The 22,356-nt window shown below is 43.6% G+C and overlaps 1 protein-coding gene across 6 annotated transcripts in view; it reads left to right on the top strand.

Annotated features, from left to right (window-relative positions):
* foxp4 (forkhead box P4) overlaps positions 1 to 21,903 on the top strand; it is a 257,342-nt gene extending 235,439 nt beyond the window's left edge. For 3 of the 6 annotated variants that reach the window (XM_049580580.1, XM_049580589.1, XM_049580615.1), the window contains 12 exons: positions 608 to 809; positions 1,803 to 1,901; positions 3,308 to 3,406; positions 8,429 to 8,516; positions 9,724 to 9,807; positions 12,074 to 12,299; positions 12,914 to 12,990; positions 13,084 to 13,185; positions 17,062 to 17,183; positions 17,776 to 17,842; positions 18,985 to 19,157; positions 20,823 to 21,903. In XM_049580580.1, the coding sequence (XP_049436537.1) occupies positions 608 to 809; positions 1,803 to 1,901; positions 3,308 to 3,406; positions 8,429 to 8,516; positions 9,724 to 9,807; positions 12,074 to 12,299; positions 12,914 to 12,990; positions 13,084 to 13,185; positions 17,062 to 17,183; positions 17,776 to 17,842; positions 18,985 to 19,157; positions 20,823 to 20,970 (1,487 nt within the window). In that variant the 3' untranslated portion in view covers positions 20,971 to 21,903. The remainder of the gene's footprint in view (positions 1 to 607; positions 810 to 1,802; positions 1,902 to 3,307; positions 3,407 to 8,428; positions 8,517 to 9,723; positions 9,808 to 12,073; positions 12,300 to 12,913; positions 12,991 to 13,083; positions 13,186 to 17,061; positions 17,184 to 17,775; positions 17,843 to 18,984; positions 19,158 to 20,822) is intronic. The other 3 variants (XM_049580598.1, XM_049580570.1, XM_049580606.1) reach the window with 2 other exon arrangements.
* The last annotated feature ends 453 nt before the right edge of the window (positions 21,904 to 22,356 follow it).

Below are 22,356 nucleotides of genomic sequence, written 5' to 3'. Positions count from 1 at the left end.
GATACTTTAGCAAGCTAATTAAGCTAACTACTGGCACCTACCTGTCCAACAGGAAAAAAAAGCTACCTTTACATCACTCTTTATCCCCATCATCTTTTTCAGTGCTCGCCAGAAAAAGTGAAAGCCAACCCTGGATTCACTCTTATTTGGAACAAGCTTCTTCTGCCTTGTGTTCGCCCTGCTATATTTGCGTTTTTTCGGCTCTGGGTCTGCGATTTTCCTAGCTTCTTTGTGGATGTGTGCTGCTCACAGTACCACGTCTGGTCACTACCTTTTTAGAAAGTCTCGACCTCACCTGTGCACTGCTATTGGCTGGGTGCTACAGGCCCAGGAACATCCAGGATACAGCAAAACAAGAAGAAAATAAGAAAACACAGGTAGAGGGCAGAGTCTCTGGAGATTAATACACAGCCTCACACTTCTAGTGGGTCATAAGGGAGCTCATTGAGAGGGATTACTTTTATACGACCATATACTTTGTTTTTCAGGAAAATCCTGCACAGTATATCTTTAACTTTAATATCCTATAATCATATTCACACTGAACATGTGAAACTAATCAACGAAGTTAGGCTGCCAAGGATAACATTGCATTCCTTCTCTGCAGCAATGTGTCCGTCAGACCTCCAACAGCTGTGGAAGGAGGTGTCGGGGGTGCCGAGCAGTGAGGAGGCCCTGAAACAGGCCGAGGGCCTGGACTTGAGCACCAACAGCTCCAATTCTACCTCAGCCTTCCCCAAAGCTGCCAGCGCTCACATCCCACTGCACAGCCTGGCCAATGGACAGAGCCACACCCCAAAGAGAGACAGGTACAGTTACGTTCACTATGTCAAAAATACTTAAAGGAGCTGTATGAGACATTCAGAGCATGTCTATGATTTAAAATCTAGTCTGCACATGGTTCTCAACATGGAGGCTAGCTGTGAATGGTGCTAACTCAATAAACAGTGCTAACAATGGCAACAGTGCTGTCAGAGCTAACATTGTTAATCAGAGGTAAACCAGAGAGTGGGTTCTATGCTTCAGTGATGACACCATCCAAATGTCAGCAGTAACGGCATGAGTGCAGTGTAAAGTGGCAGCAATGAGCTAGCCAGTGGAATATACTTAGAGGGACTCATGTGCACCAACACTGACGTGTGACCAGACCATCTACCACAACGATAAACAGAGAAGCTCGGATTACAGCGCACAGACAGTGAGCAAGAACTCATTCTCTCCTCAGGACGTCATCACTCCTCTGTATGTTTACAGAGCAAACAGTGGTTTGTTGCCATATTGATGTTCTGAATGCTGCATACAGCTCCTTTAAAACATCCACACTATAATAGTGCGTCTGTCCTCTGTGTGACCTGCAGTCTATCTAACTCACACACTCTTGCCATGTCATTTTCGAACTTTTAACTTTTAGCTTTTAGCTGTTCCTCCATACCTACGCACGTAAACACAAAACACGCACATGCAGCATATCACACATCACCAGGGTGTAAACGTCTCTCAGCTCATTTGATAGGAGGTGTTTTGGGTTCAGTATGTTCTGCCGGTATGCTGTCAACCACATGCAAGTATAGTATGGAGGAGAGGAGAGGATGGTGGATGCAGGCCATCTGGTAGAAATCTGGAGCTATTTGTTCGAGTCATCTATATTTGTAGATGTGAGTTTGCTGTAGAGATGATTGCCTTGTTAGCCTGTTGACATACTGGGGATGCATGTGCTAGGAGTGCTCGCACTACACAGAGTACGAGGGCTGTGTTGTCCCATGGCTTTGTTGGCTGCTCATGGGCTTGTCTTCGTCTTTAAGAGCCAGACTGTTTGAGTGGATATCCTCCTTCACCAAGGCAGACAGCGGAGATGATCAGGTCCCCCTTTACTCCAAAGGCGGCCAACCCCCCAGCAGCCAGTGAGTAGCACATACACACTCACACATACATGCACATGAGTGGACATCACGGAAAGACACATTACTGGAGGGTGGACTGCAGTGTCCTTTAGCACTGACTCACAGTTTGCTCCAGGGGCATTGCTGACCTTGACCTCTGACTTAAATCTGGAGGGGGTCTTGGTGGGAGTATCAATAAAAAAGGAGCTTCTATTAGTCGATCAAATACGTCACATACTGTCATACTGCAGCTACAGGGTGCTGCTGGTGTCCCCACAGAGTTGGCTTCAGTAGAGTCGAAGAGGGTAGCATTACTAGTGTGTTAGCCTGCTAAGCTAATGCATGGCTGATGTGGAGGAGAATGTGGTTGCCAGCAGTTTGTCATGTCTGCTGTCTGAGCTGCTTCTGAGTTGACTCAACCACAGCCAGCACACACACACACACGTGCAGACACACACACACGCACACAAGCTCCAACCTCAGCCAGCACATATGATCAGGAAGAGGCGAAGAGGCAAGGGGAGAGGGAGAGAGACATGTTTCCATCTGCGAGACAAATGGTTTTTGTTAGACAACCTTCTGATGTTGATTTGGGAGAATCCCCATCCCAGTCCCCACACACACACGTGCACACACACACACACACACACACACACACGCACGCACACAGTCATGTAAATATATGTGGAGACAGCAGTCGCCGGCGAAGGTCCAGGTCTGAACCACATCTGCTACTGGACCTGCCACACACACACACATACACACACACACATGTGCACGGACACAGTTATTTTACCCTGGGCCCAAACCAAACCTGGCCTAGTCTTTCATCGCCACACATACAAATACACAAAAGCTCATAAATATGCACAGATGCGCTGCGCACAAAAACACAAGCACACATGCACACACACACATGAGCTCACCACAAAAGAACAACCAGCACATGACGGCAGCCGCCGCCAATCAGTCATGGCTGGTTGGTCCTGTGCCGACTCTGTGTCAACTCCTGAAACATAAGAACACACACCAACACTAACACACACAACACATGCGCCAAGGACAGAAAGACAGGTCATGGACTTAAGAATGTGCCTCTGAGGTTGCTGGACCAATTCCCTTATTTGCCTGGCTTCTGTAACTGACCCCACTCTGCTCTATCCTCCTCTCTCTGCACTTGGCTTCGTGAACTGTACAAACTAATGACTGCTAACCAGACTCAGATGGCTGTATTGATGCTTCTGCTGCTACAGTTAGTTTTGCATGTGTGTGTGCGAGGGAGAGTGTGGCATATTAAGGCTTTGCTTCGTATTATGAGGAAAAACTTTACTTTTATTTGCTGTATATTTTATGCACATAACAACATATGAAATATGTAACATCTGTTTTACTACCTAACTCTTTTCATGTGTCTCTCCCTCTTACAGTCATGAGGAGCATGCCGGCTCCCATCCTCTCTATGGCCATGGAGAGTGTAAGTGGCCTGGCTGTGAAGCACTGTGTGAGGACATGGGACAGTTCATCAAGTAAGTTGAAATAAGCAAAAGTATGACATATGATGCAGAAGTTGGGGTTACAGATAAAATAATACACAACACAATGAAAACATATACTGGTGCTTCATAGGGATAATTACTTCAAAACTAAAGTGCTTTGAGTTTCTGCATACTTCATACTGCAAATGGAAAAAGACAGCAGCGGTGGAGGTTCTGATACTTCAACCACAAAATTATCATTTGTATCTCAATTACTAACCGTGTTATGTGGAAATTGTGTTTTTCTCACATCCCTCCATGATGAACGAAGAATCCAAAAAAGGCGAACATTCTTCGTGAATATAAGTAAAAGAAGTCACGCTTACTTTCACACAACTTGTGCAGTATAAACCAAGTCTCATCTATCCAGTCATATGCTCAGTACTTACCAAACACATGCATTTTTGCTAAAACATTACTATTTAAAACACTTCTGCATACACAGTTTCGGACAAGTAGCGTGCCTGGCCGAGATGGATAGCGCTAGCATTAGCTGGTGTGCTAACTAATAAAAACCTTATTGTGGCGGGTAGGCTGTTGATACTCCAGTCTATGGTGAAGACCAGAGGGTGAAGCATATTGGAGGCAGCTAGCGCCCGGCGTCGGAGCTGTTAGCTTATGGCTCCAAAAGTGGACAGTTAAGCTAGCTAGCCTATGCTACAGGTTGAGATATGCTCTGAAGTGAGAAGAAGTGTTTGAATAACGCTGCGTCGTAGCGCAGGCTATTTAACAGTAGGTGGATCCACCTAACACTGACGTCGCAATCACCAGCCAGTCAGAATTGGCGTAATGAGATAAATGCTTCTGAGGAATACAGAGGGAGGCATATCCCACAGTGAGACATTGAAACAAATGCTATGAATGAGAACTGGGTTACGTAAGTAACCTAAAGTTTTCAGTGGTAAGGTTTCAGTAAAAATGCCAGTGTTTGGAAGTACTGAGCATACAACTGGATAAATGAGACTTGGATTATACTGCACGAGTTCATCAAGTAAGTTGAAATAAGCAAAAGTATGACATATGATGCAGAAGTTGGGGTTACAGATAAAATAATACACAACACAATGAAAACATATACTGGTGCTTCATAGGGATAATTACTTCAAAACTAAAGTGCTTTGAGTTTCTGCATACTTCATACTGCAAATGGAAAAAGACAGCAGCGGTGGAGGTTCTGATACTTCAACCACAAAATTATCATTTGTATCTCAATTACTAACCGTGTTATGTGGAAATTGTGTTTTTCTCACATCCCTCCATGATGAACGAAGAATCCAAAAAAGGCGAACATTCTTCGTGAATATAAGTAAAAGAAGTCACGCTTACTTTCACACAACTTGTGCAGTATAAACCAAGTCTCATCTATCCAGTCATATGCTCAGTACTTACCAAACACATGCATTTTTGCTAAAACATTACTATTTAAAACACTTCTGCATACACAGTTTCGGACAAGTAGCGTGCCTGGCCGAGATGGATAGCGCTAGCATTAGCTGGTGTGCTAACTAATAAAAACCTTATTGTGGCGGGTAGGCTGTTGATACTCCAGTCTATGGTGAAGACCAGAGGGTGAAGCATATTGGAGGCAGCTAGCGCCCGGCGTCGGAGCTGTTAGCTTATGGCTCCAAAAGTGGACAGTTAAGCTAGCTAGCCTATGCTACAGGTTGAGATATGCTCTGAAGTGAGAAGAAGTGTTTGAATAACGCTGCGTCGTAGCGCAGGCTATTTAACAGTAGGTGGATCCACCTAACACTGACGTCGCAATCACCAGCCAGTCAGAATTGGCGTAATGAGATAAATGCTTCTGAGGAATACAGAGGGAGGCATATCCCACAGTGAGACATTGAAACAAATGCTATGAATGAGAACTGGGTTACGTAAGTAACCTAAAGTTTTCAGTGGTAAGGTTTCAGTAAAAATGCCAGTGTTTGGAAGTACTGAGCATACAACTGGATAAATGAGACTTGGATTATACTGCACGAGTTGTGTGAGAGATTGTAAATGGATGTTCTGATTTAGTTTTGCTGTTGTTGAGTATGGCCCCCTTTTACATGAATTCATAAAGAACTTTCTCCGCTTTTGGATTCTTTGTTCACCTTTAAGGCATTAGACAAAAACAAAGTTTGCTTAATGAATTCCATGTAACTCAGGGTGAGTAATTTTATACACATAATACCATTTTATGGGTGAAGTATTCTTTTTAAGTGTCCATTTTCAGCTTCAAGGGCTCTTGGATGTGTCTCTAGTTACCTTGGAGAAGGACAATGTGACTTCTCTTCAAACTTTTGTTTTTTATTTTCAAAACACCACACAGATAAAGATCAGCAAAATCTTCTTACTTCAGCTTTGCTTTCAATTTCAGGTGCAAATGTGCAGACATCTTGGCTGCAAACCCAAACTTTTGTAGTCACACACTTGACTCACATTGACCACAAATCAGGTTTAAGACCACATCAAAACTTTCCCACATTTATCACTAATTGGTAACAAACATGGCTGATTTTTTTTTTTTTTTTTTAATAAAAGGCTCAACCATGCCTCGCAGCAGGAAAAAGACACAAGACCCTCTCTGATTCAGATAAAGCAGAGCAAAGTGAAGCTACCGTTTGTGGTAAATATGAAGTGTCAGTCACGTACATCACTGGTGATTCGCACTGGTTCACTGATTCATCAGTTGCAATCTGTTACATCACATTTGCTCTGAGGCACATTCATGCATACACACACACACAGGTACACACATAGACTCAACATGTGTGTAAATACTCTGTTTTTCGAAGAATTCTTTGGGCTCCCCCTAAAACTGTTTCTTCTTCCTCTTTGTTCCCGTGTTAATATGTGTCACAGAGTCATTGCTTCATTTGGGTGGTGTTTTTATCTAATTGTCTGCATGTTTGTATCTTGTACGCTTTCCCTCTAAAGGGTTCGACACATTGTTTCTTTGCTTAAATAGAAAATTACTCTTAATTAGCTCATCCACATGCACATCTTTTGTTTCCTCGACAAAAGTAAAGACATCAAACAAACTTCTCTCTCACTCACTCCCACTCTGCCTCCAACACGTTATTTGCCACTTTTGGAGTCAGTGGGGGGATGTGGATGCAGTCACCGGCCTTGACATTCTGCTGCCTCCTCCTCTGTCACACACATAGTACAGCGGACTTCCCCGTGGCACTGCGGCTGCTAACGAAGGCTTCACAAGCCTTTAATGAAGCCCTAAACAAACTCACACTCTCATTATCGGCATGGAACTCTTAGCTATTTGAGCAATGGCGATATTAATAAGCCGGGGTGATGAAATACGTACTCACACACACACACACACACACACACACACACATATACACACGCATAATCACAGAAGTGTGCGTGGTGATTGTGATGGCATCGGACAGTCAGATCAAAGCGTGCAGGCAGGCTGGGAAAGTTTGGAGAGGAAAGCTGTTGTTTGGTGTCTCATTTCACGTAGCCCCGGGGCAGATGGAAGGAGAAAGAGAGATAGAGTGAAAGAGTGTGTGTATGTGTGTGTGTGTGTGTGTGTAAGAGAGAGGGAGATGAAAAAAAAATAGAGGCAGTGACAGATAATGCCGTCAGTCCGACAGTGCGCTCCCTTCCAGCCAGCTTTAGTCATCGCCCCAGGAGGGAGAAGGGTAGAGCAGAAGAACAGAGGAGGGAGACACTCCACTATTTCAGGCCTTTCTTCTCCTCTCCTCTCTTCTCGTCTCTCTTCTTCCTCCCCTCCCTCCCCGTCCTCTGGTATAATACTCTGGCTGTGGTCGGTGGAGCTGGGTGTAATGTGGGTTAAAGCCTTGTCTGCCAGCACTCAAAGGAGTAAACAGAGCCTCATTGTCGGGACACATCGAAAAAAAAAACTGCTACTGTTTATGGCCCGACTATAGAGAGAGGGGAGGGTTTTTGGGGGCAGATTTGGTTGGAATGAGTGTGAATCATAGGCATTTGGGGAGTTGCGGGGGAAGACGAGTGGGAAGGGGAGAGTGGACTGAAGTGAGCGCGAGGAAGAGAGGGGGAGAGCGAGCTTAACAGAGAGTGAAAGAGTTAGGGAGAGGGGTGAGATCATGTTTTTGTTATTATTATCGTGCACTTGTGTTGAGCCGTCTATCTGACTGGATTAGCCACGCCATGACATCATTGTTTTTGTTTCATTTCTAGACTTCGCCTGATATTGCCTAACTTTTTGCTTTCTTAAAGACACACACACACACACACACCCTTAAACAGACACACACACACACACACACACACACACATTGTGTAGCATATTTCCCAATAAACAAGTCAGAAAAATGGTTTTATGAAGATTATATGGATTAGAATTTAACAGCACAGGATATCGCAAAATTCACTCTAATACACCGGCACACACACACACACACACACACCCCAGGCAGGCAGCAGCAACCTGTGAATAACCTTGGCGATGAAAGAGCAGAGAGAAAGGGATGGAGGAAGGGAGACAGGGAGGGGTGGGCTGGGAAAGATCAGAAGGTCCCGGGTCCTCCCACATTGGAGGAAACAAACAGCGCCACCATTCACACATACACACACACACACACACGTCCATGCACACACACACACATATGTGAACCAATGTTAATATGTGGAGTGGAGTTTAGCTAACAGAAAGTCTTAAGATAAGGCTTTGTGCGATAACACATGAGCTCATATTCAGGTGGTTGTCTTGGATCATGGCTCACTGAGCACCAGTGAAGTATACACACACAAAACACAGCTGCTGCGTCCTTCACTAGACAAAATAAACCTCTAAGATTATGATTTATTTTTATAGTGCCGAACAGCTCATAACTCAGTTTAAATAAAAGTGAAAGAGCTGGAATTTCATTATTCAGGACCTGTGAAGAGATTTAACGAGGACTTTGTTGACTCAGCCTCACTTTGAAATCATCATTAAATTGGGACTATCAGTTCTTTGAATTTTTTTTCTTTTAATTTGTAGATGTGCATTTATCCTCTCCCATTTCCCCTCACCCCTAGGCACTTGAACAATGAGCACGCCCTAGATGACCGCAGCACTGCTCAGTGCCGAGTCCAGATGCAGGTGGTTCAGCAACTGGAGATACAGGTGAGTCACACACACACACTCACTTCATTTTCATCCACTCACAAACAAAGTCACGGAGACTGTTTCAGCCAGTCAATGGCAGTAACTTGTCTGAGGCAGGGCAGAGTTTATGGAGAGCAGTGGAGCTTGTAATTTAAAAGGAGCAGTCGGCAGGGAAGCTGCCATCGCTGCTCCAATTATAAAGCTGCTCTGGTCACCAGCAAGAGAGAGCGAGGCTGAGAGGGGAGAAGAGAGAGAAAGAAGAGAAAAGGGAGAGAGAGATGAGCTAGAAAGGCTGAGGACCAGGCTGCACAGCCTCTCTTGTTCTCAAAGTGCTTCATGCACGCAATGCTCTTGAAACATCTGAATGCTTCGGCAAAAGCAAAACACCAACACTGGGCAAGAAGTAAAACGCTGTTCTCAAACAGTACGTAAGAAAAGTGAAAACACAAAGGCTGCCTCTTCACACACGTCTTGACGTAGTTTCCAAAACACTTCAGAATACTGTTCACATCACTGCGTATGTGTGTGTGTGCTGTCCGACATTAGGGTAAGCATTGTGTTTGGTGGTGGTGGTGGTGGTGGTGGTGGTGGTGGTAAACAGCGTTTAGCTGAGCCCCTGAAGCCACCACCAGGGAACACAAAGTGACAGAGAGGCAGCTGGTGTCACATCACATCAGGACGGCCGTCTCTCTCCCTCTGACATGTCACTTCATCCCTCAGCAGTCTACAGGCAGCCCACCACTCTACACTCCGACAGCACACACATACACACACACACACACACACACACACACACACACACACACACACACAGCAGCAGCACTTGCACTGTTTAAATGTCTCATATTTGCGCATCTCTGCAGTGTGTGAGTATGTTAATAGTGCTATCAGTCTTAGTGTCGATCCGTTGTTTCTGGAGGCTACACGTGTGTACACTTGTAGTCATACACAAACACACACGCAGGATGCAGCGTTTCCACAGGCTGTAGCAGTACCCATTAAACAGCAGTTAACAATGTCAAACGGGGACGAGTGTGTCTGCAGGCTAGTGTAAGTGTGTGAGAGAGCTCCGGGTGCTGAGGCGGCTGACTTTCATATTCATCTCTGTGCCTGAGGTGTAATTGTAATTGTAATTCTGTGTCAATACCACATTATATCAATCTAAGCGTTACGAAGTGAGATAGAGTGTTTTTCATGGCGATAACCACCCTTGTTTGTTTCACAGCTGGCGAAAGAAAGCGAGCGACTCCAGGCCATGATGACCCACCTGCACATGCGCCCTTCAGAGCCAAAGCCTTTTAACCAACCTGTGAGTACACACTGGCACCCTCTGACCTCCTATTATTCACCTACAAACTCCTCTTAATTGAACAGTTTCTTTATCCCTAAACCTTCTTGGGATTCCACGCTCCCCTCTTACTGTCTAGCTTGGTATCTACGCCCCCTATTGACCAGTGAGGGTGTATGTGTTGTTTAGAAATCATAGACTTTCTGTCTGTTTTGTTCTTCTCCACACACCTTTCTGTCCTCGTTTCCTTCTCTCCCTCTTCCTCTGTCTTAAACTTCTCATGATGCCATGCACTTTCCCAGAAAACTACGGTTTCACAATGTCCTCATTCCACAGAGAAACTCGTAAATTCCAACTATTCACACATTCAAACTGTGTCTGGGTTGAACTTTAGTTTTGTATGCGATTCAGCATTTCAAAAATATCTCAGCTTGTCAGAGCAGGAGAACAGCCAAAGCACTCTCTCACAGTATTTTCAGTGTGCGCCCACAAAAGGGATAGAAATTTGATGTGATGTGTGTGTGTAAGTGTGTGTGTGTGTGTGCGTCCGCACTGGTTGGTGAGGTTGTTATTAGGTATCTAATGAATATTTCATTATTCAGATTGACGAGGAGTCTTATTAAAATATGAAGATGTTGAAATTAATTGTCAATTAGAGGTAGAGTGTCTTAATTTGAGGGGATATAAATGGGTGCAGCCGAGTGGCAACGTGTGTGTGTGTGTGTGTGTGTGTGTGTTTGTGTGTCTGGATGATGCGTTGATCGCTGGGGGATCAGCTGCTATTAACATCTAATGGGAAATCAGGAAGAGGCGTGTTCTGTCACCACCGGAGACGAGCCTCGGGGTCAGGGATTGGAGGAGGAGGGGCAGGGGAGGAGCGTCAGGAATGGAAACAAAGCTTGGCCTCAATTAACAGGGTTCGACTGTTGCCGTGGTGATGTGGCAGGGTTGCAGCGTTAATGAAGTACCTGTTAAACAGCCCCGCCCCCTCCAGTCTACTTAAAATGGTACAGAGAGGGGGCCAAGTAAAGAGTCACACATTTATATACATATAGACAACACACACACACACACACACACACAGAGTGGTTATAATTAGTCCTAAACTAGCAGCCCTGCAACGGCTGTCCCAGAGAGACTGGGAGTACTGGTTCTTTGTGTACTGTTTGTGTGTGTGTGTGTGTGCGTGTGTGTGTGTGTGTGTGTGTGTGTGTGTGCGAGGCTCTGCCTAATTGGGCCGTATTGGTCCGTGAAGACTTCGCCACCGCAGAGTGCATGTGTGTGTTCCCTTCTTACAAACATGCTGTCGTGTGGTTTTGTATTTGTAAGCGCAGGGTTAATTGCAGCCAGCACTGTGTGTATAAATACAGTATATGTGCATGCTCAGTGTGTGTGAGTGTGTGTGGCTCTGCACAAGTATGTAGTTGGTAAAGTTGTGGGGACACAAATTCATAGGGAATGTTGGAGGCTTTATTTTTTATGTAATGTGACTTAACATTAGGAGTGCTTCCTGGATATAGCTTACTGTACTGCTATAAGTTAAATCATTTCACAGTGAAGGTAGTAGTAGGTGTTCTTCTGATATTTTAGGGAACTTTTTATGCAGGTATCTGTCTGTACTATGTATTTTTATTAATTTCTAACAATCAGTTAATAAGCTTCTTTTTTGACAAATTCAGTGTTTTCATCTCAGTGACGTTTGACGCATTGTTCTATCAGTTGTTTGCTTCATACCCTTCTAATGCAGGACAAGGCTATTGAGCAAAGAGTGAAGGTTCAGTGACTGTAGCTTGTGTTCAGGTCCTTACTGTGACCTTATCCTGTGAGATTTTTATATTTTAATAATGATTGAAACTTCAAAAATGACAATTTTTATGTAGTGTTTTTCACAGAAGTTAATGAAATGCTGACATAAAAGCCTACTGTATACATTTTTGAAAAGTTTCTTACAGCCTTTAAAAACAAGAAGGTCTTGCGACTTCATTGAAGCTTTGACGACCTGTAGTTGGGGTCGGGACCCTAAGATTGGGAACCAGTGTGGTCTAATACATGAATATCACCTGATCCTGATCCTTGCTTGTGTAGATGATGCTTCTCTATAAACAGCAGCAGAATTCAGCAGATGGTGAAGCTTTAAAGTAAACTTTTGATTTACATATTAAAAATGGATACGCCCAGCTAAAGTTACTTTACCAGCTTTTATTTGTCAAGTTAAGCTTGTCACTTTTACAGTCTGGTATCAGTTTGTATATGTAACTCCCCTCTGTGTCTGTGTGTCTGTCTCTAGCTGAACCTGGCTTCCAGTGGCTCTCTGTTAAAGCGGGACAGCGAGGTCTACCCAGAGGGTCTTCCTCACCCCCCCACCTCAGCTGCCGCCCCCATCACCCCACTGCGCCAGGGACCCTCAGTCATCAGCTCCTCCAGCCTGCACACACACTCCCACTCCCACACGCACGGTGTTGGGCCCATACGTAGGCGCAACTCCGACAAGTACTGCACCCCCATCGCCTCAGGTAGACCTTACTGAGTATCTGCCTTTTTTATGTTATTATTAATCTTTATCTAATTATTGATTTATATTGGATTTGATTTGTATGTTTTTTCCCCACAAATTTCCCTGCAAATGCAATATTCAGAAAATCACTCTCATTCATGGCTCAAAGAAAGAAAGATGCATCTCTTGGCTCTTGCTCTCTTGCAAGAGAAAATTACTGTGGCCTTAGTTTAATTCCAGGTATCCAAGCAATGCTATTTAAGTATATGGCTTAGAATGAAGTCACATTCATTTACATTCACACATAAGAGAATGTAAAGAAAGGAATATATGATTGGCTTCTACAGGAGAATACTAGTAAGGATGAAGCATCTTTACAAAACGGTGCTCAACACATTTTCCCATTAACGTGCATTTAATTCTTGAACAGTGAATAGTATTAAGATAGTACTAAGATACTCATTTTTAGACAGATGTAAAAATTTTCCATCCTTTTTCTCACATGGATCTATGTATCTAAAATACCATCGAGACTGCTTTTGAATTAATTTAAATTTAAATTTAGAATGTATTTGGCTTGTGTTACACCACACACATCAGCTAATTTAAAATGGTTATGCTTCCTTTTTTCAGAGCTGGCTCAGAACTGTGAGTTCTACAAGAACGCTGATGTCAGGCCTCCCTTTACCTACGCCTCTCTTATACGTCATGTAAGTCTCTCCTATGGTCAGGTTTCACTGTTTCACACTCTGTCTGTGTTGTCCTCCTCTAAATCTCATTTTGTCTCCTCTCCCCGTCCTCAGGCCATTCTGGAGTCCCCAGACAGACAGTTGACTCTCAATGAGATCTACAACTGGTTTACACGAAAGTTTGCCTATTTCAGGAGAAATACAGCCACATGGAAGGTAAAAGCTTACGATACACACTCTCCCCCTGTACTTCATCCATCTCAGGACATCCTATTGGCTAGATCTAACCAGGGACATACTTGTAGCACCAAATTCTGGGCCCTATGCATTAGCAGTCTCTATGGGCCCCCTGCTATTCTTATCTTGAGCAATGTTTTTTATTTTCATGAAGTCAGTTTGCTGTGTTTCCCTTTATTTTGTCTCTTTCTTTCTTTTCTTTTTGCAACCCTGATTTCCATTTTTTGGGGAGAGACATGGCATGACAGCGTATGTTGGTGCTTCAGCAGCATAAGCAGTCACTCACTTGGCTCTAGCTGCATTTAGAGACACATCCGAGTGCAGGGGTGCACTAAAACTTTTCATTTCAGGCTTTTTGATGTTTAGATGATGATGAGGCACCAGATTTAGAAAATAAAACTTTCAACTCTCTCTGGTTAAAAGTCAATTCAATCAAAGCACAATATTTTGACTCAGACTAGAATGTTGTATACAAGTCTTAATGGATAAAAGCTGATCAAACTGACTGCAAAGTAACAGTGGTTTCTGCCCACTGATGAAGCCCCCAATCCAAGCAGTAACCAGCTGAGACCACAACGACAGAAACAAAATTTGCAGTCAGGTTTTGCAGTCTTATTTGAAACATTTAGGCTGGCCAAAATGACCTCACTTTGCCGAAAATGGATTCACTTTGAAGGCCTAAATTTAGCACTTACACTCAGAACTATACAAGTACAATAACACACACATACACACTGGCACACAAGTTTAAAAGCTGACTTTGCTCAGCTCCTAAAGATATGACCGATTTGACAGTTATTGGCTCTTTCTGTCCTTTATGAGACACTTCCCCACTGCTCTCACTCTCTCCTCCTCCCTCACTGTCTTGTTTCCTCTCTCTCCGTCTCTCTCCCTCTCAGCCCTAAACAATTCTCTCACCTCCAACGTGGCGCATGGAGAGCCGGCCCCACTTAGCCCGGCAGAGCCACATCTAGCCGTTATACTGCCTCATTACAGAGATGCACATAAAAAGCTGACACACACACACTGCTCATGATCACACACACTGAATTCTCTCTCTCTTCGCCCTCTCTCTCACACACACACACACCTGGCCTGATCCCACCATTGTAGGTGCTGACCCATTTCTACAGAAACCTCGCACTAATTTGAGTGTCAGTTCCTCCAGAGAGGGAAAGTGAGAGGATGAGCAAAGACGGCGGGAGGAGGGGGTGAGGAGAGACCCCGTCCTTCCTCTAATAGCCCTAAACCAAGGAGGGAGGGATGGGATGGGATGATGATGGAGGGATGGAGGGAGGGAGGGGAGGGGGTTAAGAGACAGGGGCAGCCAGGAATATCTTTACCTCCTCATCTGACTTTTATGAATTTTAACTATTAATGTCTGGTGTCTGCTTCCTGTGCCGTTGGCCTCGCAGACCTTTAAATATAGCTCGGCATGGCCTTATGTATTTATATAGCAGCCCGGCGAGTCAAATAGGGCCGTAGAGATGTATGTCCTTTAATAAGCCGTTATATTTCATGAGGAGAGCAGCGGTGTCAGGGAGTGGAAGTCATTGATCATGGAAACGAAAGGGACGGAGAATGAGGACGGGACAAGAGAGAGGAAAAGAAAGGGATGATTGAGAGAGGAGGAGAGATGAGTGTTGAGTGTTATTTCAAGGTGCTGCATGACGGGTCAGAGGCCATAAAAAGAAGGTTTTATTTGCTGTTTAACTTACCAGAAAAGTAGCGTCCCATTTGTTTTTCACAGTTTGATTTTCAGAAGCAACTCACTTTTTGGGCGAAATTGGTCCCACATATAAAGAAAATTAGAATGAAATAGAATAGAAAATGCAATCAGATTTACTCTCAGCTCCCTAACAGTGTATGAACAAGTAAAAATTAGCTCCACCTTTACCATCTCCAACAGTAAAATGCTTACACAGTAATGAATCATTAATAATTATCCAGTATAATAATATATAATAGCATAACATGTACAGGGGCCTTTACCTAAATCATGAGTGCTTTTACTTTACATTTTTCTAATAATAAATACCTACTTTTACTAGAATAAATTGTCAGTGCAGCATTTATAATATTTTAGTAGTATTTTACAGTACTGTATTGCGACTTCTGTATACTTCATCCACCATCATTTAACACTATTTTGGCTGCAAAGTCATCACAAATAAAATGCTTATGCCGTTTATTCACTGCCTGCTCACATATATTCCTATTTAGGATGATAATGGGAGTAGCCTATCCCAGCCAGCCAGCAGCACAAGGCTCAAACATTTACAGTATGAAGACGTTCACACTTATATTAACACCTGACAACCTGCTTTATTGCTTTTCTTTTTCTGGTACACAATTCATTCTTTCTTCCCAAATTTCTGCCTCCAGTTCCCCCCCCCCTCCCACTCCCACCCAGCCGGAGGGAGTGGAGATGAGTGGCACATGTGCTGTGACCCACTGTAAATGACTGCTAATGTTTTAACTGGGAGAATTAGGCTTTCATCACGGAGACGAATGCAAATAGCACTGCAATAGCACTGGTGTCTGGCATGTGTGTGTGTGTGTGTGTGTGTGTGTGTGTGTGTGTGTGTGTGTGTGTGTGTGTTTGCACTGTCAGGGTGGCGGGCGCAGATTGGGGTCAGACTCATTTACAAAACTTAGCATCACGGCTCGGGGGTTGAGGGGATGCGGGGGAGAAAGGGTTCCTCCGCTGATTATGGCTTGTGTAATTACGTGTGTGTGTGTGTGTGTGTGTGTGTGTGTGTGTGTGTGCGTGCGCCTGTGTGTGTCTCTGCGTGTGTAATTACGGCGAGGAGTGATGCATGCCTGGCCTGTCCCTCCCTCTCGGCTTAGAACAACGTGTCAGAGAGAATATGCAGGATTTAATTATAGACGAATTAAAATTGGTAATGAAATTGGGCATGAACAAACTACAAATAGCAGATGAAAAGGAAGGCCTGTCCCTGGGGGGGTGAGACGAAGATAGCGGTGTGCCCGCCTGCGTGCCTGTCTGAGTGCCTGTGGATGTGAGTGTGTGTGTTTCTGTGTGTGTGTGTGTGCTGATGGTGACTGATTAGAAAAAATTCGGAGATAAAATAACGCTACTAGAGGACTGCTCCCCTGTATTAGCACTGTACATGGAGATACAGTGTGTGTGTGTGTGTGTGTGCGTGTATGTGTGTGTGTGTAAATAAGGATCCTCAGGTCACACTGCTTAAAAGGTAACTTAACGCCGAGCTGGAAAGCGTTGTTTGTACTGAACACACCCTGAGTGAGTGTTTTTACCTCCAGCCAAGTGAGAACCTCAATTGAAGGAACAAAAATAACAATTTTAGCTGGTGTCAAGTTTCTGCTCAAGGACACGTTTCCTGGTGGAAAATTATGGAAGTCTTAGAGTATTATGTAGCTCACACTATTTAAGATAGGGAATATCTGAGACGTAAAAGAATATTAGTGAGTAAACTAAACGTCACTTTATGGACAAAGGTCAGAATGCACTTACAGTTATTTCATGCATTCCTTTAGGGCTGCATGATGTGAAGAAAATGTAATATCACAATATTCCGACGGTGTTGTAGGGAAATAAGTTTTGAGGAACATCCCCAGTCTCATATTACGATCACCATAAAATATCAATGTATTGCCCGGCCTAACATTCCGAGCATTGCGGTTTTTAGGTTGTGAAAGAAATGGAAAAAGAAGCTAATTTTAAGGCAAAGATCTATGGAGTCAACATAAAATGCAAGAAAGAAACAAATTAAATATCAGTTAATACTGAAAATAAAATCCTCATGTTACAGACCTGTTATCCTCAGTCATGTTAAACCTCTTCCCTTTTTCCTCTGTCTCTCTTCCCAGAATGCTGTGCGCCACAACCTGAGTCTGCACAAGTGTTTTGTTCGCGTTGAGAACGTGAAGGGGGCCGTGTGGACTGTGGATGAAGTTGAATACCAAAAGAGGAGACCACCAAAGATGACCGGGTAACTGCACACACACACGCTGCATCACACACTTGTGTTTTCTTGGTGCACAGTTGAGGTTGATGTGAATGTGAGCTTATGGGTGCTGGCACTATGATTGCCTAAATGGACCCTCTATTATTGCCAAGAGGCCAACTCAGCAATCACAAAAAAAAGAAAAAAAAACAGGGCTTCTGGCTTATCGTGTACACACTGTACTGTATGTGTGTGTGTGTGTGTGTGTGTGTGTGTGTTTTTCCCTGTTTGTCGACACCATTAGTAAGCAGCTGTGTGAGATGCAGGAGAGGAAAAAAACCTTGTTAGCGTATGTAAACAGATGTTCTCTCCAACCGCCAGAGAAACCAGGGATAATTATACACACACACACACATACACACCCACACCTGCACACCAGATATTAGACACTTTTATATGTGTGTGTGTTTTAGCATCTGTTTACAGTCTGTGAGTGTTTCTACTTGTAACAAACATATTTGTGAGATCTGTCAGAGTGCTTTGGCAGCGGTGACATCTTTTCACATATGCGCTCAATCTGTGATTCTCACCCGCTCTTGTTCTGTTTCTGTGTGTGTGTGCGTGTGTATGTGTGCAGAAGTCCCACTCTGGTGAAAAACATGATTTCAGGCCTGGGCTTTGGATCCCTAAACGCCAGCTACCAGGTAAGGAATGCCCTCTGCTTCCCCCATTTCTCTGTCGTTCTCTCTCTCTCTCACACACACACACACACACACACACATTCACATGCACACAGAGCAGCCAATCACAATCAAGGGCACTAATATCAATTCCCTCTTATAATTAGCAGATTCCCTAACGACGTTCACACCACCTCCCTCCTCCTCCTCCCACACCGACACACACTCTCACCTCCCACCTCACTTTCTCACACATGTGCCACCCCCCACCCCCCACCTCTGCATGCACGCGCACACACACACATATAAACACACTAGACCCGTCTCTTCACTCCTACGCAGACACACACACACCGAACCCACGCACACATGCAATTTTGCCACTGAGATGATTTATAGCGTCAAGTAGTTGTCAATTAAGGTTACTGCATAAAATTATCGCCTGTCCCAGAAAATCCATCTCTGAGCCAGTGAGATTCCCCCTTCTTTTGTCTTTTTTTATTTCCTGTGTAAGAGGGGAGGTGGGGTGAGTCTCTCAGCTAGTGTCCGACCTGTCTCATCTGCAAACAGCTGGATGTGAGCGGTGGGAGCGCTGACAGAAGCTGCCCCTGTTTGCTTCAGCTGCTTTTTCTTGATATTTCACCGTATCTGCGTTTATGTTGAGGCTGCGGCTCAGTCTCGCTCAACGTTCCTGTTGAGATTTTAACGTGAACACACACACTTGTGACAGGGACTTAAATGTACAAGCACAAGCCGTGATGGGGGGAAAGCACTGTATATAAGTGCCCCCTAGTGGTTTGTTAAGTTCACTAGCAAGTTAGTGGTTTGAAATGTGCTCCATATGGAGGAGCTCTCATCAGTATATAAAGAATCTGTCATTCATTGTGGCTGTGACTGTTTACTATACTGTGTTTTATAGTTTAGATAAATTAAGGTCAAGTAGAGTTAGATGTCACTTATCAGTTCAACATATCTGGTCGTGGTGGACAGGATCATTTCCAGACAGCATGTTATTACATCATACACCCCTTTTTCTATTACTTAACTTCCTCTAATTAGATAAATTGTGTTTTCATAAAATGTAACCCAGTTTCTATTTAAAGTGACTGGACAACTCTGTGTGTGTGTGTGTGTGTGTGTGTGTGTGTGTGTGTGTGTGTGTGTAGGCGGCTCTGGCAGAAAGCAGTCTGTCCCTGCTGAACAGCCCTTCCCTGGTAAGCCCTCCGTCTGCGGCCAGCCTCAACATGCTGCATGTGGGCCACGATGATGTCAGCTCCACTGTGGAGCAGGTCAACAGCAACGGCAGCTGCAGCCCCACGCTCAGCCCTCAACAGTACAGGTACACATGGACAATACACACACAAACGTGAAGGTGTGCAAGAAGACAACACAAAACTGATTCACTTAAATTTTTCACATTTTTTCATGTCCATATGGGCTAATGTGCTGTCTACCTTCTATATAATGGAGCTGTAATGCCAACACTGACATAAATATTATGGATATATATTAAGAAACATTTTTTAAGTTTAGTGTGAGAGAATGTAACGTAACTGGACAGTCTAAAACATCAAAGGAAACCTTTCTCTCCTTGCTCCTGAATCAGCTGACTCAGAATATGAGAACGACGATACAGGTTTCATTAAAGTGTGTAAGTTCTAACATAATCCAAGTGGGTTTTTTTTGGGTTTTTTTTTAGGCTTTCCCATTCAAAGTACAGATATAAAATTTGGGGACCAGTTTTCATAAACTAATAGTTACATTTTAGATGATTAACTGTTGATTTGGGGCACTCTGATAGCTCACCTGTTAAAGCATGGGCCCAATTACTAAGACTGCATCCTTATCGCAGCAGTCTGGATTTAACTCCAACGTGGGGTTGCTGCTTGTCACCCCCTTCTATTTTCTCCCTCAATTCCTGTCACTCTTTGTCTGTACTGTCAATTAAGTAAGAAAATGCCAAAACAAACTACCAATTCAGCCAAAAGAAAAAAGTAAAACTGGTTTCCTACTGTATTACCTTTTATTACTGAAAGAATAACAGACCATATTGTTCGGTTTGCAGTATTTTTTTTTGTACCATGGTTGCCTTAAACTTTAATTGTAGAAAGTGTCAATTGTACTAATGTGTCATGATTTCCAGAAATAACACCAAAACTAACCGGATAGCACTGCAGATCAGTGTTTATTTTGTCAAAGAAAACTGTAACTAAATACTTTTGTCAACAACCTTTTTTCATGACTAAGGTGAGACAATGACGAGACAGCAGTGATGTCATTAAACAGTGCGACTATATTAACATGCATTACTGAAGGAAAAAAACGAGACTAAAATGCAGTTTAAAAAACAAGAAGTTAACTAAAACCTCTTTACTCTTCATTAGCAAAAAAGAGGTGACAAAATGTTACAGTGCATTGCTTTTTTAGGGGGGAACCAACGTGGCCATAAAATAGCTGGTATGAATACCACAAACCTAAAGACACAGTCGGCTCAGAATATGTTCAGTGTGTGAATATATTCCTTAAATGATACCATCAGACCACGAGACCAGACACTTTCTGCAAAGCTGCACTCTTATCATTCAACCTTTATTTTTTTTCATCAGATAATGATGAGATAAAATCTAATGTTAAATAAGTTTGACTAAAATAACAAAATTATTGGTTTTGGCCAGCCTGGATCGACTGAAATGTTCAATGTAATCTGATGACTAAAAAAACTAAAATGTCAAGAGTTTTCATTGTTTAAAACTAAACGAAAAAAGCAAGTTTTATTTGATTAAGATGAGGCTAAAATGTTCAGACTTTAGTGAACAAACTTGACTTTAAAAGATAAATTGCATGAGGTTGACTTAAATTGATAAAAACTAAGAAGGACATTTGTCACAGCACCAAAACTAATACAAAAACAATAGCTGACAAAATGAACACTCTAAATAAGGAATAAGATAAGAGATTTTTGTCAGTAAAAATTCTGCTAACAGCTGTTTGCCCTCTCTCTCAGCCACCCGGTGCATGTGAAGGAGGAGCCCACCGAGGTGGAGGAGGACAGTCGGTCAGTATCCCTTCTGGCCGGCGTCACACACAGCCTGCCATTGCCGAGCGACGAGCGCGACCTGGAGGAGGATCTTCCCACCGAGGAGCTGGAGTAGGACAGATCCTGGATGGACCAGAGGGACGAGACATAGCGAGATTAATCCCTGAGCCCTCTCGTCAGCGTGAAGAGGAAAAGATAGCTACAGTACACTTAAAGAGAAAAGAGAGAAAAAAGAGAATGTTTTTTTTTGTTGTTTTTAAGAAAATGCAAGCAACCAAGGACAACATTGAGAAACTCCAAACAGGGTTCGATGACCTCCGTTAACTTTCAGACGCAAAAACAAGACTTTGGAGCACTGCTTTACCTCCATGTGTTTCTTTTCCAACACTTGGCTCAGAGGTGTAACACCACTCGATGCATACACAACACACACACACACACACACACACACACACACACACATACACTCATTCACTTGTCAGACCATGTCTCATCATCCTCCCTGGTCAAATCAGCCTCTGTGTAGAGACCCTTAGAGGTTTGGACACTCTCTTCCTTGCCCAACCACTCTGCATACGCCCTCCTCGCTGTTGTCTCAGGCTGCCTGGCTAGCCGTTTTTTTATCTCTACGTCAGTTGAGAAGACACACAGGTGTGTGTGTGTGTGTGTGTGTGTGTGAAAGAGAAAGACACACACAGGATCATGTGTATATAGATATGGAGCAGTCACCAGGGGCTGTGCAGTGTATCTCCTCCCCCCCCCCTTGAGTCAATCACTTGCTTTTTCATTTTCTTTGATTTGATTGAAATGAAACTGTCGGGCTTCAAGATGGGAAGGAAAGAAGAGCGCTTTCAAAGATTTACCTCCAACAGTGCTCCAACACTTCTGCAGAGCAGGCTCCCGTCTGCGCGTCTGTGTGTGCGAGCCCACGGCGAGGCTGTGGTCCTGGTCCCTGTCCAAACTTCTGCCCCCCCCCCTCCCCCCCAGCAAGACACTTAGTGACGGACATCTTTTAAACTCTTTGGTTCTAAGTGAGAAAAAAAGACATTTTCCACCCCCACCCCCTCAACCTCCACCTCCACCTCCATCCCTTCCCATCCCCACCCAGAAAAGACTGCAGGAATAGGACCATTTGGTGCTGTCCTTCTCTTCTCCTCTGTCTGCAGACGGAGCGACGAGCATGGAACACTTTGAGAAGAGGGGAAGCAGAGAGAAATGAGGGAGGAAGCGTCTACAGAAATATTGTGACTAAAAAAAAAGAAAAAGAAAACTGTTCATGATTATGGAATATAACAAGAAAAAAAACGTGTGGTAGCTTTTGTCATTTCTTTTTTTTTATTTGATGTTATTATCATTGTTTATTTTCGAGGATCAATATTTCCACGGTGGCGTTCTGTTTCGACGTACCTTTTCTAAGGATGCTGTTTTTGTTTTTTGTATTGTAAATTGTTTGATTTACTCTGGCTGTTCACACCATTCCAAATGAGTATTGGCAGAAAAA

This window comes from Epinephelus fuscoguttatus, linkage group LG1 (genome assembly GCF_011397635.1).
Source record: "Epinephelus fuscoguttatus linkage group LG1, E.fuscoguttatus.final_Chr_v1".
NCBI lineage: Eukaryota > Metazoa > Chordata > Actinopteri > Perciformes > Serranidae > Epinephelus > Epinephelus fuscoguttatus.
The sequence above is the reverse complement of the archived record's forward strand: the minus strand, read 5'-3'. Positions and strand labels throughout refer to the sequence as shown.